The sequence below is a fragment of the Berghia stephanieae genome, chromosome 4 (genome assembly GCF_034508935.2).
Source record: "Berghia stephanieae isolate SIO BIC M18660-M18661 chromosome 4, UCSD_Bste_1.3, whole genome shotgun sequence".
In the NCBI taxonomy this organism is placed as follows: Eukaryota; Metazoa; Mollusca; class Gastropoda; order Nudibranchia; family Aeolidiidae; genus Berghia; species Berghia stephanieae.
The window spans coordinates 67,234,994-67,251,347 of record NC_088363.1 but is presented as its reverse complement, the minus strand read 5'-3'; the positions used below and the strand labels follow the sequence as shown (position 1 = coordinate 67,251,347).

The window sequence follows — 16,354 nt, the reverse complement described above, 5'->3', positions numbered from 1 at the left end:
TTTTCTGTTTGAGTAGAAAAACAATCTATTCTTGTGTTGGGTGGGTGTGAAGTTTAAGGTAAAATTCTGAAAATAGCTGGTAAGGAGAGAGTTAAATTCACCAGGGAAAATTGAAGTTTCAAAACACTCTGGGTATTGTTCTATGAGGCAAACAAGACTAACATTTCCCTCTTTAAACCACTAAATAAATGACACAGAATAGCAGTTTTCTCTATGAGGCAAACAAGACTAACATTTCCCTCTTTAAACCACTAAATAAATGACACAGAATAGCAGTTTTCTCTATGAGGCAAACAAGACTAACATTTCCCTTTTAAACCACTAAATAAATGACACAGATTAACAGTTTTCTCTATGAGGCAAACAAGACTAACATTTCCCTCTTTAAACCACTAAATAAATGACACAGAATAGCAGTTTTCTCTATGAGGCAAACAAGACTAACATTTCCCTCTTTAAACCACTAAATAAATGACACAGAATAGCAGTTTTCTCTATGAGGCAAACAAGACTAACATTTCCCTCTTTAAACCACTAAATAAATGACACAGAATAGCAGTTTTCTCTATAAGGCAAACAAGACTAACATTTCCCTCTTTAAACCACTAAATAAATGACACAGAATAGCAGTTTTCTCTATGAGGCAAACAAGACTAACATTTCCCTCTTTAAACCACTAAATAAATGACACAGAATAGCAGTTTTCTCTATGAGGCAAACAAGACTAACATTTCCCTCTTTAAACCACTAAATAAATGACACAGAATAGCAGTTTTCTCTATGAGGCAAACAAGACTAACATTTCCCTCTTTAAACCACTAAATAAATGACACAGATTAGCAGTTTTCTCTATGAGGCAAACAAGACTAACATTTCCCTCTTTAAACCACTAAATAAATGACACACAATAGCAGTTTTCTCTATGAGGCAAACAAGACTAACATTTCCCTCTTTAAACCACTAAATAAATGACACAGAATAGCAGTTTTCTCTGAAAATGTGAAAATGTGGCTTAGAAACCTATTGATCCTGACTTCCTCATTATAGATATAATTTGTGATAAAAAATGAAAGGAATAAAACATGTTTTGAATAAAGCGCCGTTAAATTGAGAATGACTAGATCTATATTTTGCCTATTGTCTCAATTTACAGATTCACCGAGCTATGCAATATTGAGCTATGCAAAGCTTTCACGTATAGATCCTCACGAGGAGCGGTTTACTCATTATGCCAGTTTGCTTATTTCAATAACACTAAATGCATTTGTATACTATAAATGAACAGTTTAATCTTAATGAAGATTATGGAACACAAATTTAAATAAAACTTTCAATGATATCATGTATATATTATCACATTAGCTTGATCGGTTACATCAAGGGGACATAATTAATAAGAAAACAATATAGAATATTATTAACAAAATGAGTATTAACACAAAACAAAAGTCATATTCATGTATCTCTGATTGCACATGGACCCTCTAATCCTAATAGAAATTTGACTAACACTATCTGATAGGACTGTCTATTTCTGTTTAAATGATATATATATGTATATATATATATATATATATATATATATATATATATATATATATATATATATATATATATATATATAATTTATATCTTGGATCCAAGAAGATCTCCAACTGACCAAACGCATTGTGCGTAGAAACGATCGTCTTGGACGAAATGTCAGTTGTTTTTACCAATTTATATTATATAATATATATATATATATATATATATATATATATATATATATATATATATATATATTGAATCGTGTTTGATACAAATATGGTACGAAAAGTGCTCGACATGTAGTAATGGAGCGAATTATTATTTAAAATATTTACCACAATGTTTGGGGCAGTCTACATCAATGTTTCAGGCTTAATTAAGCCTGAAACATTGATGTAGACTGCCCCAAACATTGTGGTAAATATTTTAAATAATATATATATATATATATATATATTATATATATATATATATATATATATATATATATATATATAACATAATATATTCAAATGATGCCTGCATAATTTTGATTTTCTATATGGGAATTATCATGATGAAAATTAATAGAAAGGAATGCATTATATCAAAGGATTGAATTGTATTAAAACAATATGCCCTCGTCTGAATGTCATTTATTTTGATGGTCTAAGAACTACATAGAGCCAGATATGTAGTAGATATGTATTAAAAATGTGGATTCAAATACAACATGTGCCATACAGCTCTATTCTATTTTACTATTTGATATACCGTGCTGAATGACTTATAGTTCGCGGAACTCCCAGGTTTGATATTTTTTGCCAAGACGAGGGTAATTTAAATCGATCGATATTTGAAGGGCGAGTTTTCTGGCCAAATTTTTTAAATACGAGGTTTTTTTTTCAGTGCGGCAGTTAACTTGTTAAAAACTATTACGAAGGGAGCTGGAATGGAAGTATTTTTGTCATTTGTAAAATATCAAACAGATATCTTTGCCATACCTTCTAATTTGATTGTATGCTCAATTCGCTAATAAGAGAGTATTATATTAAGTATCTAGACCTATTTATTCCGATCACATTAGGGAGTGTCACTGAATTATGTAAAACTCTTTGTTTAAAGTTATAATATAATGATAAATTCGATATATAAAATAATATGATAATATATAATGTTGCCAGTGACTAGATTGGAAATAAGAGAAAACTCTCTAAAACATAAATGCATTCTAATTTAATTGAGACCAAATTTTAAGTTTGTCGCCTTTATAAGCCATTATCTTTGTCTTGACGTTTACCAGTGCTACTTATTTCACTTGAAATTAAACTAGCTACAAGGTCTTTAATTCCTCCTATACCCTTACACGAACCGAGAGAGGAATCTTTATAGTTGTAAAGGTTAAATACATTGTATTCCTTTCAATTGAAACCAGACTATTTAGTAGCAATTAGGCAAATATGTTAATAAATTATTTTAAAATGGGAATTACGAGTATAAATGACAAATAAAATATATAATCTTTAAGTACTCACGCACATTGTATTTTGCTGTTTAAATAATATAATATTCATAAAGTTAAGCAAATAACAAGCATTGCACATAAATTATATTGCACAACCTCCGAAAACATTCGATGTGAAATTCTCATTTATAACACAAGTAATAATGTTTATCTCCTTTTTGAATTATACCAGTGACTTCGGCCTGAGAATATGAATCAGATATAGCGCATTTGCCATCCATATTTTAACCCACTAAAGGCGAAACTAAATTTACGAGAAAGATCTCATCGGTTTTAAAAAGACAACAGCAGTGATGCGAGAGGCATTGCGTTTACTAGTGTCTTAGTAAAATCGGTAAGGCATGGTGTTAGGTTAGGGTCTGGGGTAGTACGTACATTCATTAAGTCTCTATTTCAAAGGCGGACTTCTAATGGTTGTCCGTTATGACACCTTTTTGATGTAGTCACAGTCAATACATTACATAGTGCATGCCCGATATTAAGTCGCATTACCAATGCCTTGTTCCACCATTGGTGAATGCACTGATTGTGATCATAAATCACTATATTATAACATGATAATGGAGCAATGACTAAAACACACGAGCAAATGGGGCATCTTTTTTTTTTCTTCTTGAAAATGATCAAAAGTGAAAATGTTTGCCTTAAAAAAAGGAAATGTTGATCGTTTAAGTGCAAGTATTTTAAATCAAATAACATTTGTCCCAACGTTGTTTAATTTCAATATATTTAGATTTGATATAGATATTTTAAAAGGTTCTAATAAACATTTATTTGTTTTCAAATCTCCGGAATGATAAGCTTATTTTTTGACATGATCTTAAATCTTAGATTTAAAAAATAAGTAAAATGGGACATAGTAACACAATAACAAACACTATAAATTACGTTAAATATGTAATATTATGCTTCTGTAATATAAATGCCCACTTTTCGAAAACATACTGTAAGCCGATTTACCTAAGTATCAATTGACCTGTAAGATTTTGGCATCCCTACTGACGTGGACACAACATTTTGAAGATCTCCACTATCAAACGTAAAACTGTCGTTTTTGTTCTTTCACATTGTTTATACATTCCAGAAGAGATCACCCTGAGCCTAATTAGCTGATCATAATGTGAGTAATTCTCTTATTTATAAACAACCAGTATTGTTTGTCCGAACGGGCTTGATGGTGTGTTACAAATTCCGTGTTTTGATTGGTCAAAAAAAATACTGGTTTATTCCCACATTCTCTGATTAACTGATTAGGCTATATTATGATTTTTAAAAACACTTGATACAGTTTATGGCTTGTTTTGCGAAATATAATTAAGAAATTAATATCATGACGTATCTATGACGTCATAATTATTAAATTACAATGTAAGTAACTGTTGCCGCTGGTTGCTGTAACTTTTCCTGCACTACAGCAGTTGTACAGCAATTGATAAATCACTTTTTTATTTGAACAAAAAAAAAAAAAAAGGAATGTGAAATAGATAATATATTTACAAAGTCGACTTGACGTCTACGTAATGTATACGATAATACGGTGAGTTTTACAATTTGTTGTGAGTTATATTCAATGAGTTCCTCGGGCAGTATTATCTAGTTCATTTTCATTGATTTATAATTTAGAATGCTATACGACTCTACTTGGATTGAAATGGCAAGTTGTACTTTTTGAAACTTACAAAAGACTTGACTACAATTATGGTATTATGGATGAATGATGATGATAATAATAATAATCATGATGATGATGATAACGTCGACGACGACGACCATGGTGATGATGATGATGATGATGATGATGATGATGATGATGATGATGATGATGGTGTTAACATTTCTAAGACGATTTTTCCACTTAAAGCAATGCACTTTCTCGAAAGGTATAAAATTTAAAAAAATTCTCACAAATATTTCGAATATTAATGGAGTTGAGATCTGTCATTCTATTCAAGTCCACAATATGTATTACAGTAAACAATTATATTTTCCTTGAAAGTGAAGTGAATGAGCAAAATAGTCTTAAATATTCACATTTCCTCTTGATCTCAATTAACATACGGCAAGACATGATAATATTGTAAAAGAAATACGATTTAAAAGTGTGACGAAACAAAATTAAATAAGACAGTATGATAATATACGTGTATTTTGATGATTTCTATTGTTATTCGTTAATGACCATGAATGGTAAATTATGTCTTTAAGGCCCTGCCAGAAAGACCCTCCACTTGAATGAAAAGGTTCTCTATTTCAATATTTAAAAATCGTTTTATGAGAACAAATACTTTGCCCATATCACTACATTATATATATTGTAGAAGTAGGTCTAGGTCGAGGAAAATAGGTAAGACTGAGAACTCGTCAATTTGGTGAGCCGGATTCGTTTAAGGATTATACAATACACTTGCTTACGAGTCATTTGGTTTCACCTTTGTGTCCTGGATTCAGTCTTTAGGTTTCAACACAGAAGATTTAAGTTCGATGGATGAAATGAACAGTGTGTGCTATGTCAGTGATGTGGCATGCCCATACCTGCGGCGATCGCTGAAAATTTCATCCTTTTCTGTTTTTGTCTTTGATTACAAAACCACACGCGAACCACATTCTTTTTCAAATCTAGTTTTTCTGCGATCTGAGCTATTTTCTCTCCCGATGGACGAGGCTGCACAGCAAAATATGCTTCTAAAGATCTCTTTTCAGGAGCTGCAATAGATGTGCGTTTTCTCTTTTTGTCGTTGAGTCCGTTTTCTAGCTCTTTTCGCTCACGCGCCTGCTTCTCGGCGTCTTCAAGCCACGTCTGTAAAATTGGTTTAAGAGCGATCATGTTGTTGTGGCTAAGTGTTAAGGATTCAAATCTGCAGATGGTGCTCTGACTAAGACATCCGACCCCGGGAATTTTCAAATTTGCGAGGGCAGCTCCCACGTCGGCCTGAGTTACGCCCAGTTTTATCCGCCTCTGCTTGAATCTCTCTGCGAACATTTCCAATTCTCGAGGATCACAATCCGACTCGTGAACTCCCGGGTGATGCATGTTGCCTGGATGTGGAGGAAGACCTGGATGGGGACTCACCACTGAGTTAGGGTGTGAGTACATAGGTGCGTACATCTGCGGATGTTGTGGGTGCGAGGGGGTGCTAGCAGCGTTCATCATAGAATTGTGATGTTCTGACATGGAGGCCATTTGTCCTAGAGGCATGCCTGAACTGCCGTTACTTCCGGTTAACTGATCGAACATGGATTCGGAAGGTCCGAAACCCGGATGTGAATGGGAATGGGGGTGAGGATGGGGGTGATGTGGATGGGGATGATGGGGATGCATGGACATTTGATGACGTGGAGGGCCCGGGTTCTGCCCGGTGAAGTCTGGCGTGTGTCCATACAGCCCCTCTGGTTTCATCAGCTGGTGATGGCCGCTCGATGGCTTTGAGATGTCCATGACGCCCATGGCTTCGGCCCTTGCCAGAAATCCATCGTCGAGGCTAGGGAAGAAGTTACCCTGGAAAGAAATGAATAGTTAGGGAATTAGGATAATGATTATATCAAGCTCATTCCAGAAATGATTTTTACGTAATGAGGATTGTATCTGTGAACATAATTAATATTATTATCATATTGTTATAGCAATACAGGTGACACGAGCTACAAAGTTTGCATTTGCATTAAAATCCTATATGTAAGGGAGATAACAAATAACATTTAAAAAGCCAACAACAAAAAACAAAATAAATAAAGCAAAACAAAAACAAAATAACAAACAACAACAAAACAAAACAAAAAATAAAAACATGATTTTTTTCGGTTTTTTTTCCCCACAGATTGTGAAAAACTACCAAATTGTGCATGCTGAAACATCCATCTATTTGAATTAGATTTCCCATTCACATGATAACTGATCTATCGTCTGCTCACGTTTGTTGATAATTTATCAACAAAGTAATACTGAATATCGTTCATCTATATCTTTTCATCATTGAAACAACTTAGAACCCATTTAAAATTTTTAAAAAATATATAATCTAGTATATCATAATCTTGTAAAACATAGAAATAAATCATTTACAGTAAGTACATTGTTGAATTATTTGTTTTGACATTACAGAGGATGGTCGTTTTTGAGGAATACAACACTGACTGGATGAATGGAATGAAAGATGGCCCAATAAATGAGTACAGTGACTCTGCGATGCCTTTTAGGGTTCAAAATTTATTATGATATGGTTCAAAATAGACACAATATCATTATCTGTAATAACCTTTTTTCTGATTAAGAAAAATCAATGATGATCCTTATAAGTCCCTCTGAATACAAGATTGATAAAGACTCATGGAATGAGATGGCATTAAAAAAAAAAACTAGTTTTGTTAAATAACTCTGATATTTTAACTCAATTTTAAGTTGATCAAGTTCTCGTGAGAAAATAAAAACGCTCATAGAAGCCAGTGATGAATCGCAGTTTTTGTGCGTACAACAAAACATTTCTCTCTCTCTCTCTCTCTCTCTCTCTCTCTCTCTCTCTGTGTGTGTGTGTGTGTCTGTCTCTGTCTCTCTCTCTCTCTCTCTCATCTCTCACATTCACAAAAAAAACACACAAAAAACAACAACAACAACAAACATAAACACGTTCTGTTTCATTTCTCTCCATACCTTCTCTCTCTCTCTCTCTCTCTCTCTCTCTCTCTCTCTCTCTCTCTCTCTCTCTCTCTCTCGCTCTCTCTCTCTCTCACACACACTCTCTCTCTCTCTCTCTCTCTCTCTCTCTCATACACCTCATAATATTTATCCCTTTCCTCTCTCGTTTTCATTTTTCTCTTCATATTTCCCGTGCTATTCCTTCTTCTCTGCTTCAGTCCTTTTCTCGAGTTCTCGCTTACCCCCCCCCCCCCTCTCTCTCTCTCTCTCTCTCTCTCTCTCTCTCTCTCTCCTGTCTCTCTCTCTCTCCTGTTTCTCTCCATTTCGCCTCAATGTGTAATCAAGACCTAATAGGCCATGTTTGATCAATGATCTTTCTCCACGTAGCCACGACCACTTCCTTCTCTGGAATCGACGACGCAGATCGATGGCGATAAAGGAATACATTGAGTCCACCTGTGCCTAATCCCAGGCACACATTGGTGGTCCAATACAAATCTCCATCGGTCCGATCACTCAAGTACATATAATATCATTTAAAATTTAGTCAACTCTCCTTATGGGCTATTTTCAGGATTCTCACCAAAATAAAACTTCACATCACCACAGCACAAAAATATATCTTTTTTTTTTCAACTCAAATACAAATTTGGTAAGTTCTTGCTATACTTAGATTTGGGGGGGGGGGGGGGGGGGGGTGAACTATACAGCACAGTGTTAAACTTTTATAACTATAATTAGCAAAACAATCTTTAAATTTTGTAACGTTCAAAATAAATCAGAATGAGTAAAATGTTGAATGTATGGTAACGAATGTGACAATTTTTCCATGGCCGGTAAGGAAAGGATTAACTCTCTCCTTACGGCCTTTTTCTGGATTGTCCCCAAAACTTCACACCCAACTTATACAAAAAATAGACTTTTTTCACTCAAACACAAAAGCTGTTAGTTCTTGCTATACATATTTTTTTCCTGCTAAACGAGCTCTTCAACACAGTGTTAATATACTTTAACAATAGCAAACATTTTTGTTCAAATATTATGATGTACAAAAGAAATCAGAGTGAGAAAAATGTTGGCTGCATCGCAGCGAATGTGACGATTTTCATATGGGTGGTCAGAAAAGTGTTAAATCGATGCTTCGTCCCTTATCATGATCGGCACCAGTGACCAAGCAGTCACTGCATTGCATTGTAAAAATGTCAAGTGATCTGAGCGCGATCAGTGACGGATGGGTGACAATCTTTTTCAATACTTTGGCCACGGTGCTGCTTCCTTTGGGAACGGCCTTTTTTACGCTTGACTCAGATTAGACACAAGTTTTTGCCTGCATGGATACATTAATGAATCGTACTAGTATAACCGGTGCAGAACGGGTGCTTGTAATGCACGATAAGGAAATTTGGTCCAATATGATTTAAATGAACAAAGCATCCTGAAGCATATTCTTTATTGAAGATTGTGAAAATGTTCCTTATTGAAGTTCCTACCTATTATCATTTATTTAATATTTTTTCTGTGACATTTCTACATTTTAAAACTTTTATAAACATTATTCTCTAATTTTGTGCGGTATTTATATTTAAGGTGCTGACCTTTTTTCTGCGTAATAATATAATTAAAATCATATGGACATTAGAAATGGAGAATTTATTGGAAAAGTTTCTGAAGAAGTGATACATCTCTATGAAAACGGCAGTACTGTAAAAAATTTTAACTATCTAGAAATGTTTATATAATCGATGTCGTTTTTCTTTTCTGGGTATCATTTTCTAGACAACATCAAACCATAACTTATACCACCTCTATTATGAATGAAGAAAATCACATTGATACGACATGAAGTCTTATGAGAAGATCTAGAACAGCACAAATAGTTTTACTTTATAATAAATTAATAAACAAAAACAAACAAACAAACAAACAAACAACAACAAACATTACATTTTGAAATCAACTTTTGAACCAGCATTTTGTATTATTTAATGTATCTTTTATAAAGATAATGAGATCCGTGAAGAGCAAATTAAGTTTTGACAGTCGGTTTTTATTACAATAAAAACATGAATGCGTCGCTTATAATCCAGAGAGACGGCAGAGATTTCTTTGACGTATGTCTAGATTTTAAGTGATGCATTCATGTTTTTATCGTTTTTGTTATTGGATGAAAAGGGGTTTTGAGCCCGAAACATTCCGTGTTTGATATTTTGTTCTTTTTCGAAGCTGTTCTATTAATTTTTAAATTGTGCAAATTATGTGGTCGATCAGTCGATCCATTTCTTGTTCTTTCTTTTCTTTCTTACTTTTTCCCCTCACCCCAACAACCAGCAGATCCGTAGCTGTCTTGGGAGAGGCAACGGGAATTTGGATGATCAACTATAAACCTAGCTTATCAAACATGACTTTCGTATTTCAAACTATCGGGATTTTATAGTTGTCCTTCTCCTATCAAAACCACAAGGCAATGATTGGTTAGAATTTCAAGTAAACATCAGCATGCTTCATTATAATCAGTAACCTTCTTTGTGCGGCTATGTGGTCTAGTGGTATGACACTCGCTTTCGGATCGGAAGGTCCTGAGTTCGAGCCTCGCTCGGCGCATAGTTGAGTCCTTGTAAACTACTCTTTACTCACATTCTCTCACCGTACTCGGGTGTAAAATGAGTACCCGGCCGCTAACAGCGTTGTTTCTGTGCGGAAAAAAATAGAAATATCGCCTGACAGGCGTCATGTCTCGTTCTACACGTTACATGTTGCTGTTGGTCAAGGACCCCTTGCAAAGCGCTTTGAGCACATTTAGTGGATATTGCCCTACATAAAAAAGCTCAATTTACAAGCTCAATTTATTTTGTGGTCTTGGGACATGACACGTGAATGCAGACTTGTAGGTCCCTGATTCAAATTTCGCTTTGGGAGGCGCAAAGTTGAGTCTTGAAAGAGGCTGTTTAAACACATCCTCTCACCGTACTCAAATGTGAAAGGAGTAGGTGGTCAAAAACAATATGGACTCTATCATGGTATACAGTTTATATGATTGCATGGTCATTATGCGCTTTCAAAAGAAATGCCATTTTATGCAAGGATGCAACAGGATCATAGCTATTAATACATCAGAACCTATCTGAACACACATATATCTACATTCTTTCAACCAACCATCCATCCTTCAAATCCAATACAATCCAATCCAAAATAGTTGCAGCTTCATGTGATGAAGATTGACGCAACTAGGTGTGGTGGGATGGCATTGACGTAATATCTATCTATTGGTTTTGAACTGGTTGAGATAGCTATAGAATATTGTCGGGTTATTGCTTGCCCTAACATTTTCTGAGATGCTGTTCCATGCGCGAATGGTACTTGGCAGTGGCGTGATATGCTTACAGTATAAGGTGGTGCCCGAATCAGAATAAAATGACTTATAACATGCTATATTTATAAATACAAAAGAAAGAAAAAAATATACAGAAATGACTTACTCAAATAAGTAAGAGGCGGTATATACCATTTCTCAGTTTTATTTTTTAAAAATGCTGTAATCCATTTTTAAAAGATGGATACGGTGCCAGACACCAAATCAACCAATATAGCCACGCCCCTGGTACTGGGTAAGAAAGACTATTTGTGCACATTGATTCTGGAATGTGGAATAGCAAATGCATTTGCTTTTCTTCGTGGTTTGTCAATGTGTAATAGGGATGGTGGTGGTTCCCTGTCGGCCCTTGAACATCATATTGAGCTTTTGCGTCTCTCTCCGTTCATTAAGTGGGGACCAGTTTAATTGCTCCATCATCCTTCTTTCCATATATTTACCTATCTATCTATCTATCTATCTATCTATCTATCTATCTATCTATCTATCTATCTATCTATCTATCTGTCTGTCTACCTATCTATATACTATGTACTCGTATCTGTCTTTATATTTATGTATTTATTCATCTTCCTGTCTATCCATCTATCGATCTATGTATCTATTTATCTATCTATCTATCTATCTATCTATCTATCTATCTATCTATCTATCTGTCTGTCTATCTATCCATCTTTATCTATCTTTATATCTATTTATCTACCTATCTATCTATCTATCTATCTATCTATCTATCTATCTATCTATCTATCTATCTATCTATCTATCTATCTTTTTATCCATCCAGCTACTTATCTGCATATATATTATACATCTATTTATCTATCTAATTATTTATTTATCCTTCTACGTATTAATCGATCTCTAAGGGGCAGCGTGGCTCAGCGGTATGGTCTTTGCTTCGTACCCGAAAGGTACCGAGTTCGATCACCCGCCACTGCGCTGTGTGGCATTGAGCAAGTCACCTCGCCCTAGCTTAATTTGCGGCGCTGCACTGCGGCTGACGCCTGGGTTATTACAGTCTTCCCTTGGAATAGACCCTAGAGACAAATTTCCCCTATTTATTTTATCTTTTATTAATTAGAAATATATATATATATATATATATATATATATATTATATATATATATATATATATATATATATCATTCATCATCTATCTGTCTGTCTACACATCTATCTATTTATCTATCTAATTATTTTTTTAATCATTCTACGTATTGATCGATCTCTTAGTCTATCTGTCTATCTTATCTGCCTCTCAAACTATCGATTACTATTACAACATTGCCATAACCTACCGACGGAGAGGGCATGCATCTCATTCTGTCCGGAGAGGGGCCCCATCCCCTGGGACTAGGCGAGTGCCTTGGGCCGCCATGGATCATGGAAGAAGCTGGGGTGGCCCCAAGGGCGGGCTGCTTCACGTTCATTTGGGCGAAAGCACAGTGAGGCGCCCCTTGGCGTTCAAATACTGCCACTGCCAGGTTGAATGGTTTTACTTAACACCGACAGGTAAAAAATGAAAAAGGAATTCAGAATCCAAATGGTTTGGGTGAATGTTTGATTGGTGAAATCCCTTGGATATCAGCCTGATCACTTTTAGAAACTCCTCGAATTTTGTTTTTTTTTTTGGGAATAAATTGATAAACTAAAATTTTGTCAAATTCAATTTACTTAATCTTGGAGAAACATATATTTTCTTGTTATTAAAATTCTCACTCAGATCACATTAAAGTTAAAATTCACATGTTTGAATCATGCGCTCATTATATTTTATATTCGAACCCGTAGAATATTTTTTTTTTCAATGGCACTGTTTTGTGTTTTTCCTCTTATTTACTGATAGTTTACATGAGTATATTTGCAAACATGTATGTCTTGTGTTTAAAATATTTTTAAAATATTTCTTTTTTTAACTTGCAAACACTAGGACTTAATTGTTCCTTTTTTGACAATTCTTTTTTTTTTTTTCTTTTATTTTTTCTCTTTAAAAAACAGCTGCACTATAAATTTCCAATCAAAGGTTAAAATGTGTTTCTAATATCAACACAACACTCGGCACAGAACACAAATTACACGTCACTGTCAAGTCAACACACACTATCAAGCATATCAATTAAACATTGGTGTTACATGACTAAACACCCATAGAGTCCATGAGCATGAATAAAAGATTTAACAAATTCCTTCGGTTTTCCCACAGCGCTCATTCGTTCACTCCGCATTGAAAATGAATAAAAAGTTTTTCCTTCTCGATTTCCTGAAGGAAGGAAAGAGACGTTCAATAACTAGTTTGTTCCTCCAGTCACCGCTTAGTTAATCCGCCATGTGGCTGCAATCTTCTCGATGGGGACACCAAGCTTTGTTCATCATCAAGTTTTGATGATGAATAAATATTAACACCGGTCTAACCGCCTATCCAAGCTTAGGCAATGTATTTCATGCACATCAAATTTTCATGGCAAGCAATCGCATGAAACAGAGGCCAAAAACCCAGAGGGGAGATCCCGTCAGGAACCAGACTGGATGTCACTCACCCTGTTCACGTGACCCCAGCCCGTCGACGGGATTGGCCACATCGCATTGACGGGCCTTCGTGAGCTTGCCCTCTTTTTCACGCTGTCGTCCTATTGCACGTGCTGGAGGATGGGGCGTTGACAAATTCGCTTTTAGCTTTGATATTTGCGCGTGCGTTTTGGTAAAGGACGAATGACGATTGTTTGACTCGAATTTGTTCTGAGTGCGTGCGTGTACACTACAAAATATATATGCTTCAATTCCGAGTTTGTTTATTTGTTTTCTCTCTCCCACCCCCCCCCCCCCCTTTCCCTCTACTTCTTCATTTCTAATTGTTTTGTTCATTTTTATTTTGTTTAACATTGTGTATTATTTATTTGTTATTGCTGACCAACATTTTAAAGTTTTGAACGGTTGGTGTGCATCTTTGATTGGATTATATATATATTATATATATATATATATATATATATATATATATATATATATATATATATATATATATATATATATATATTACATTATGTATCAAGTATAAATAATCACGATATGTAGTCAAAAATAAAGCAAATGATAACTGACTAAAAAGGGAAATATTTACCGATAAAGGGAACAATTTGTTGTGTGCATCAACATATTTATATGAGTGTTTATGTCTGAGAGAGAGAGAGAGAGAGAGAGAGAGAGAGAGAGAGAGAGAGAGAGACCGAGAGAGAAAGAAAGAAAGAAAGAGAGAGAGAAAGAGAGAGATAGATAGATAGATAGATAGATAGATAGAGAGAGAGAGAGAGAGAGAGAGAGAGAGAGAGAGAATAAGTAATAATAGATTAAAGGATATGGTGCTTTTGCGAAAGAGCGTGATGCGACGTATACTTCTTTGCAGGCCTTTGTTGGTGTGTTTGATTTGGCTGGCGGATATTTTGAGAATTTTACCTTACCGCATAGCATCAATATATATTTCCCCAATATATTTAGTATTTCCATTTATATTTGTTCATTCCTGCATTCAGTTCTTCCATTCTCATACTCTGTATCATATTCGTATAGTATTCCCTTTTTCGTTTACTCATTTATTCCAAATTTCACTCACTGATGCTTTCGTCAAATCACCGTTTCATCTTTCATAAAATAATATTATACTCTTACTCTTATACTTAATCCATCCATCCTTTTTATTCCTCTTCCCATTTATTCCATTTCCAAAGGTAAGAGGAGAGGCCCGGGTCCCGAGAGGGCTTCCAGACCCCCGGAGACGTGGATGCTTTATCTATGAGAGAATGTAGTCAGGAATATCGATCCAGCTTTACTTTGAGGACAGGCTAATTTTCAAACAGAGGAAGACCGTGTAGAGTTAATCTCGTGTCTGGGCCAAAACACACTCGCGTACGGTGATGAACTAAAAAACGGAAATAGAATTATCCGAGTATTATAATAAGAAACGTTCTAAGAAGTAAACCAGCCATTCGTCTTTAGTGTTTCATTAATCGTTTTTTTTTTTTTGTTTTGTTTGCTGTTGTTGAATAAGGGGTAAACCCGAAACGTCCATATCATCTGTTTCTGTCGATTAAATTGAAGCTTCCATTCAATTTTCGACTGCTATTTATATCTTCAAGCTTCAAGCAGAAACCTTTTCATTAAGAAGTACACGGACGATGTAAAACGATCAGTGAAAATTAAGTTTTCTTTTATTTTCTTAGGTTGTGATAATGCTTTGCTTTTTTTTTTTAAATTCTGTTTTATCTCGATTGTTTTTGTTTTTGTTTTTATTTTTATTTTTGATTCAAACTATGTGAATGATAAATCTATAATGAATTTAATACAATGTTTTGGTCACTGACTTGTTAATAAGTAATCCTATCGAAGGAAATGAATAGTTTATTATAGTATTTTTTAAAAATGAGCTTTTATATAGAGCAATATCCACTAAACGTGCTCAAAGCGCTTTACAAGGGGTCCCTGGCCAACAGCAATATTTAACATGTAGGACGGGACATGACGCATGTTAGGCAATATTACAATTTTTTTCCCGACAGAGACAACGCTGTTAACGGCCAGGTACTCATTTTACACCTGAGTACGGTGAGAGAATGTGAGGACTCAACTATGCGCCGATCGAGGCTCGAACCCAGGACCTTCCGATCCGAAAGCGAGTGTCATACCACTTGACCACATGGCCCCACTGTATTGGCATTAATATTTGTATTCGAATTTAATATAATTATGGGCCATAATCGTTTTAGTAAAGCGCATTGTGCTGCAAATAATGTGCAGCAATTTTAAAGAAAAAAAAATTGCTCACGCCAATTTCTAACGGAGGAAAATATGAGTTAAAGAAAAACATTGCTAGGCCTGGCACAATGTCATTGAATAAAATATTAAGCATGTATTTAAAAATCGTTAATTGACGCATCTAAAACGTTCCAAAAAGGTATTCAACTGTTGATTCTGATTATTACGAATAGTGTGCGCTTGGCTAAGAAGCTCACAACATTGACATCTGGAAGTATAACGGACCAACACACAAAACTATGTCTAACCTTGAACGTTTATAGTCTGGTTAATAAAGTTTAGTGAGAATTACTCATAAACGCGGATGGCAAAAAAAACAATAACAAAGGCCAGAGTGACGTCAGCCTTGATCTATCTATAAAGGCCACGTTTATGGGCGCCCTGATAGCGTTATTACACAATACTTGATTTACACACAACTGAACCTCAAACTCAATTCCAGGATGCAGTCAGGATTTATTTATGACACCGCTCTTTCTGTTCAAAAAGCAGTGATTGGGTAGCTGG

General features: G+C 34.9%; 1 protein-coding gene across 3 annotated transcripts in view; it reads right to left on the bottom strand.

Moving 5' to 3' along the window:
* Nucleotides 1-2,406: 2,406 nt before the first annotated feature.
* LOC144971079 (brain-specific homeobox/POU domain protein 3-like) overlaps nucleotides 2,407-16,354 on the bottom strand; it is a 49,467-nt gene continuing 35,519 nt past the window's right edge. Inside the window, exons 1-2 of one of the 3 annotated variants that reach the window (XM_078911427.1) lie at nucleotides 12,340-13,477; nucleotides 3,634-6,530 (exon numbers count right to left, since the gene is read on the bottom strand). In XM_078911427.1, coding sequence (XP_078767553.1) covers nucleotides 5,544-6,530; nucleotides 12,340-12,471 — 1,119 coding nt within the window. In that variant the 5' untranslated portion in view covers nucleotides 12,472-13,477 and the 3' untranslated portion in view covers nucleotides 3,634-5,543. Of the gene's footprint in view, nucleotides 6,531-12,339; nucleotides 13,478-16,354 lie in introns of those variants that run through there. The other 2 variants (XM_078911428.1, XM_078911429.1) reach the window with 2 other exon arrangements.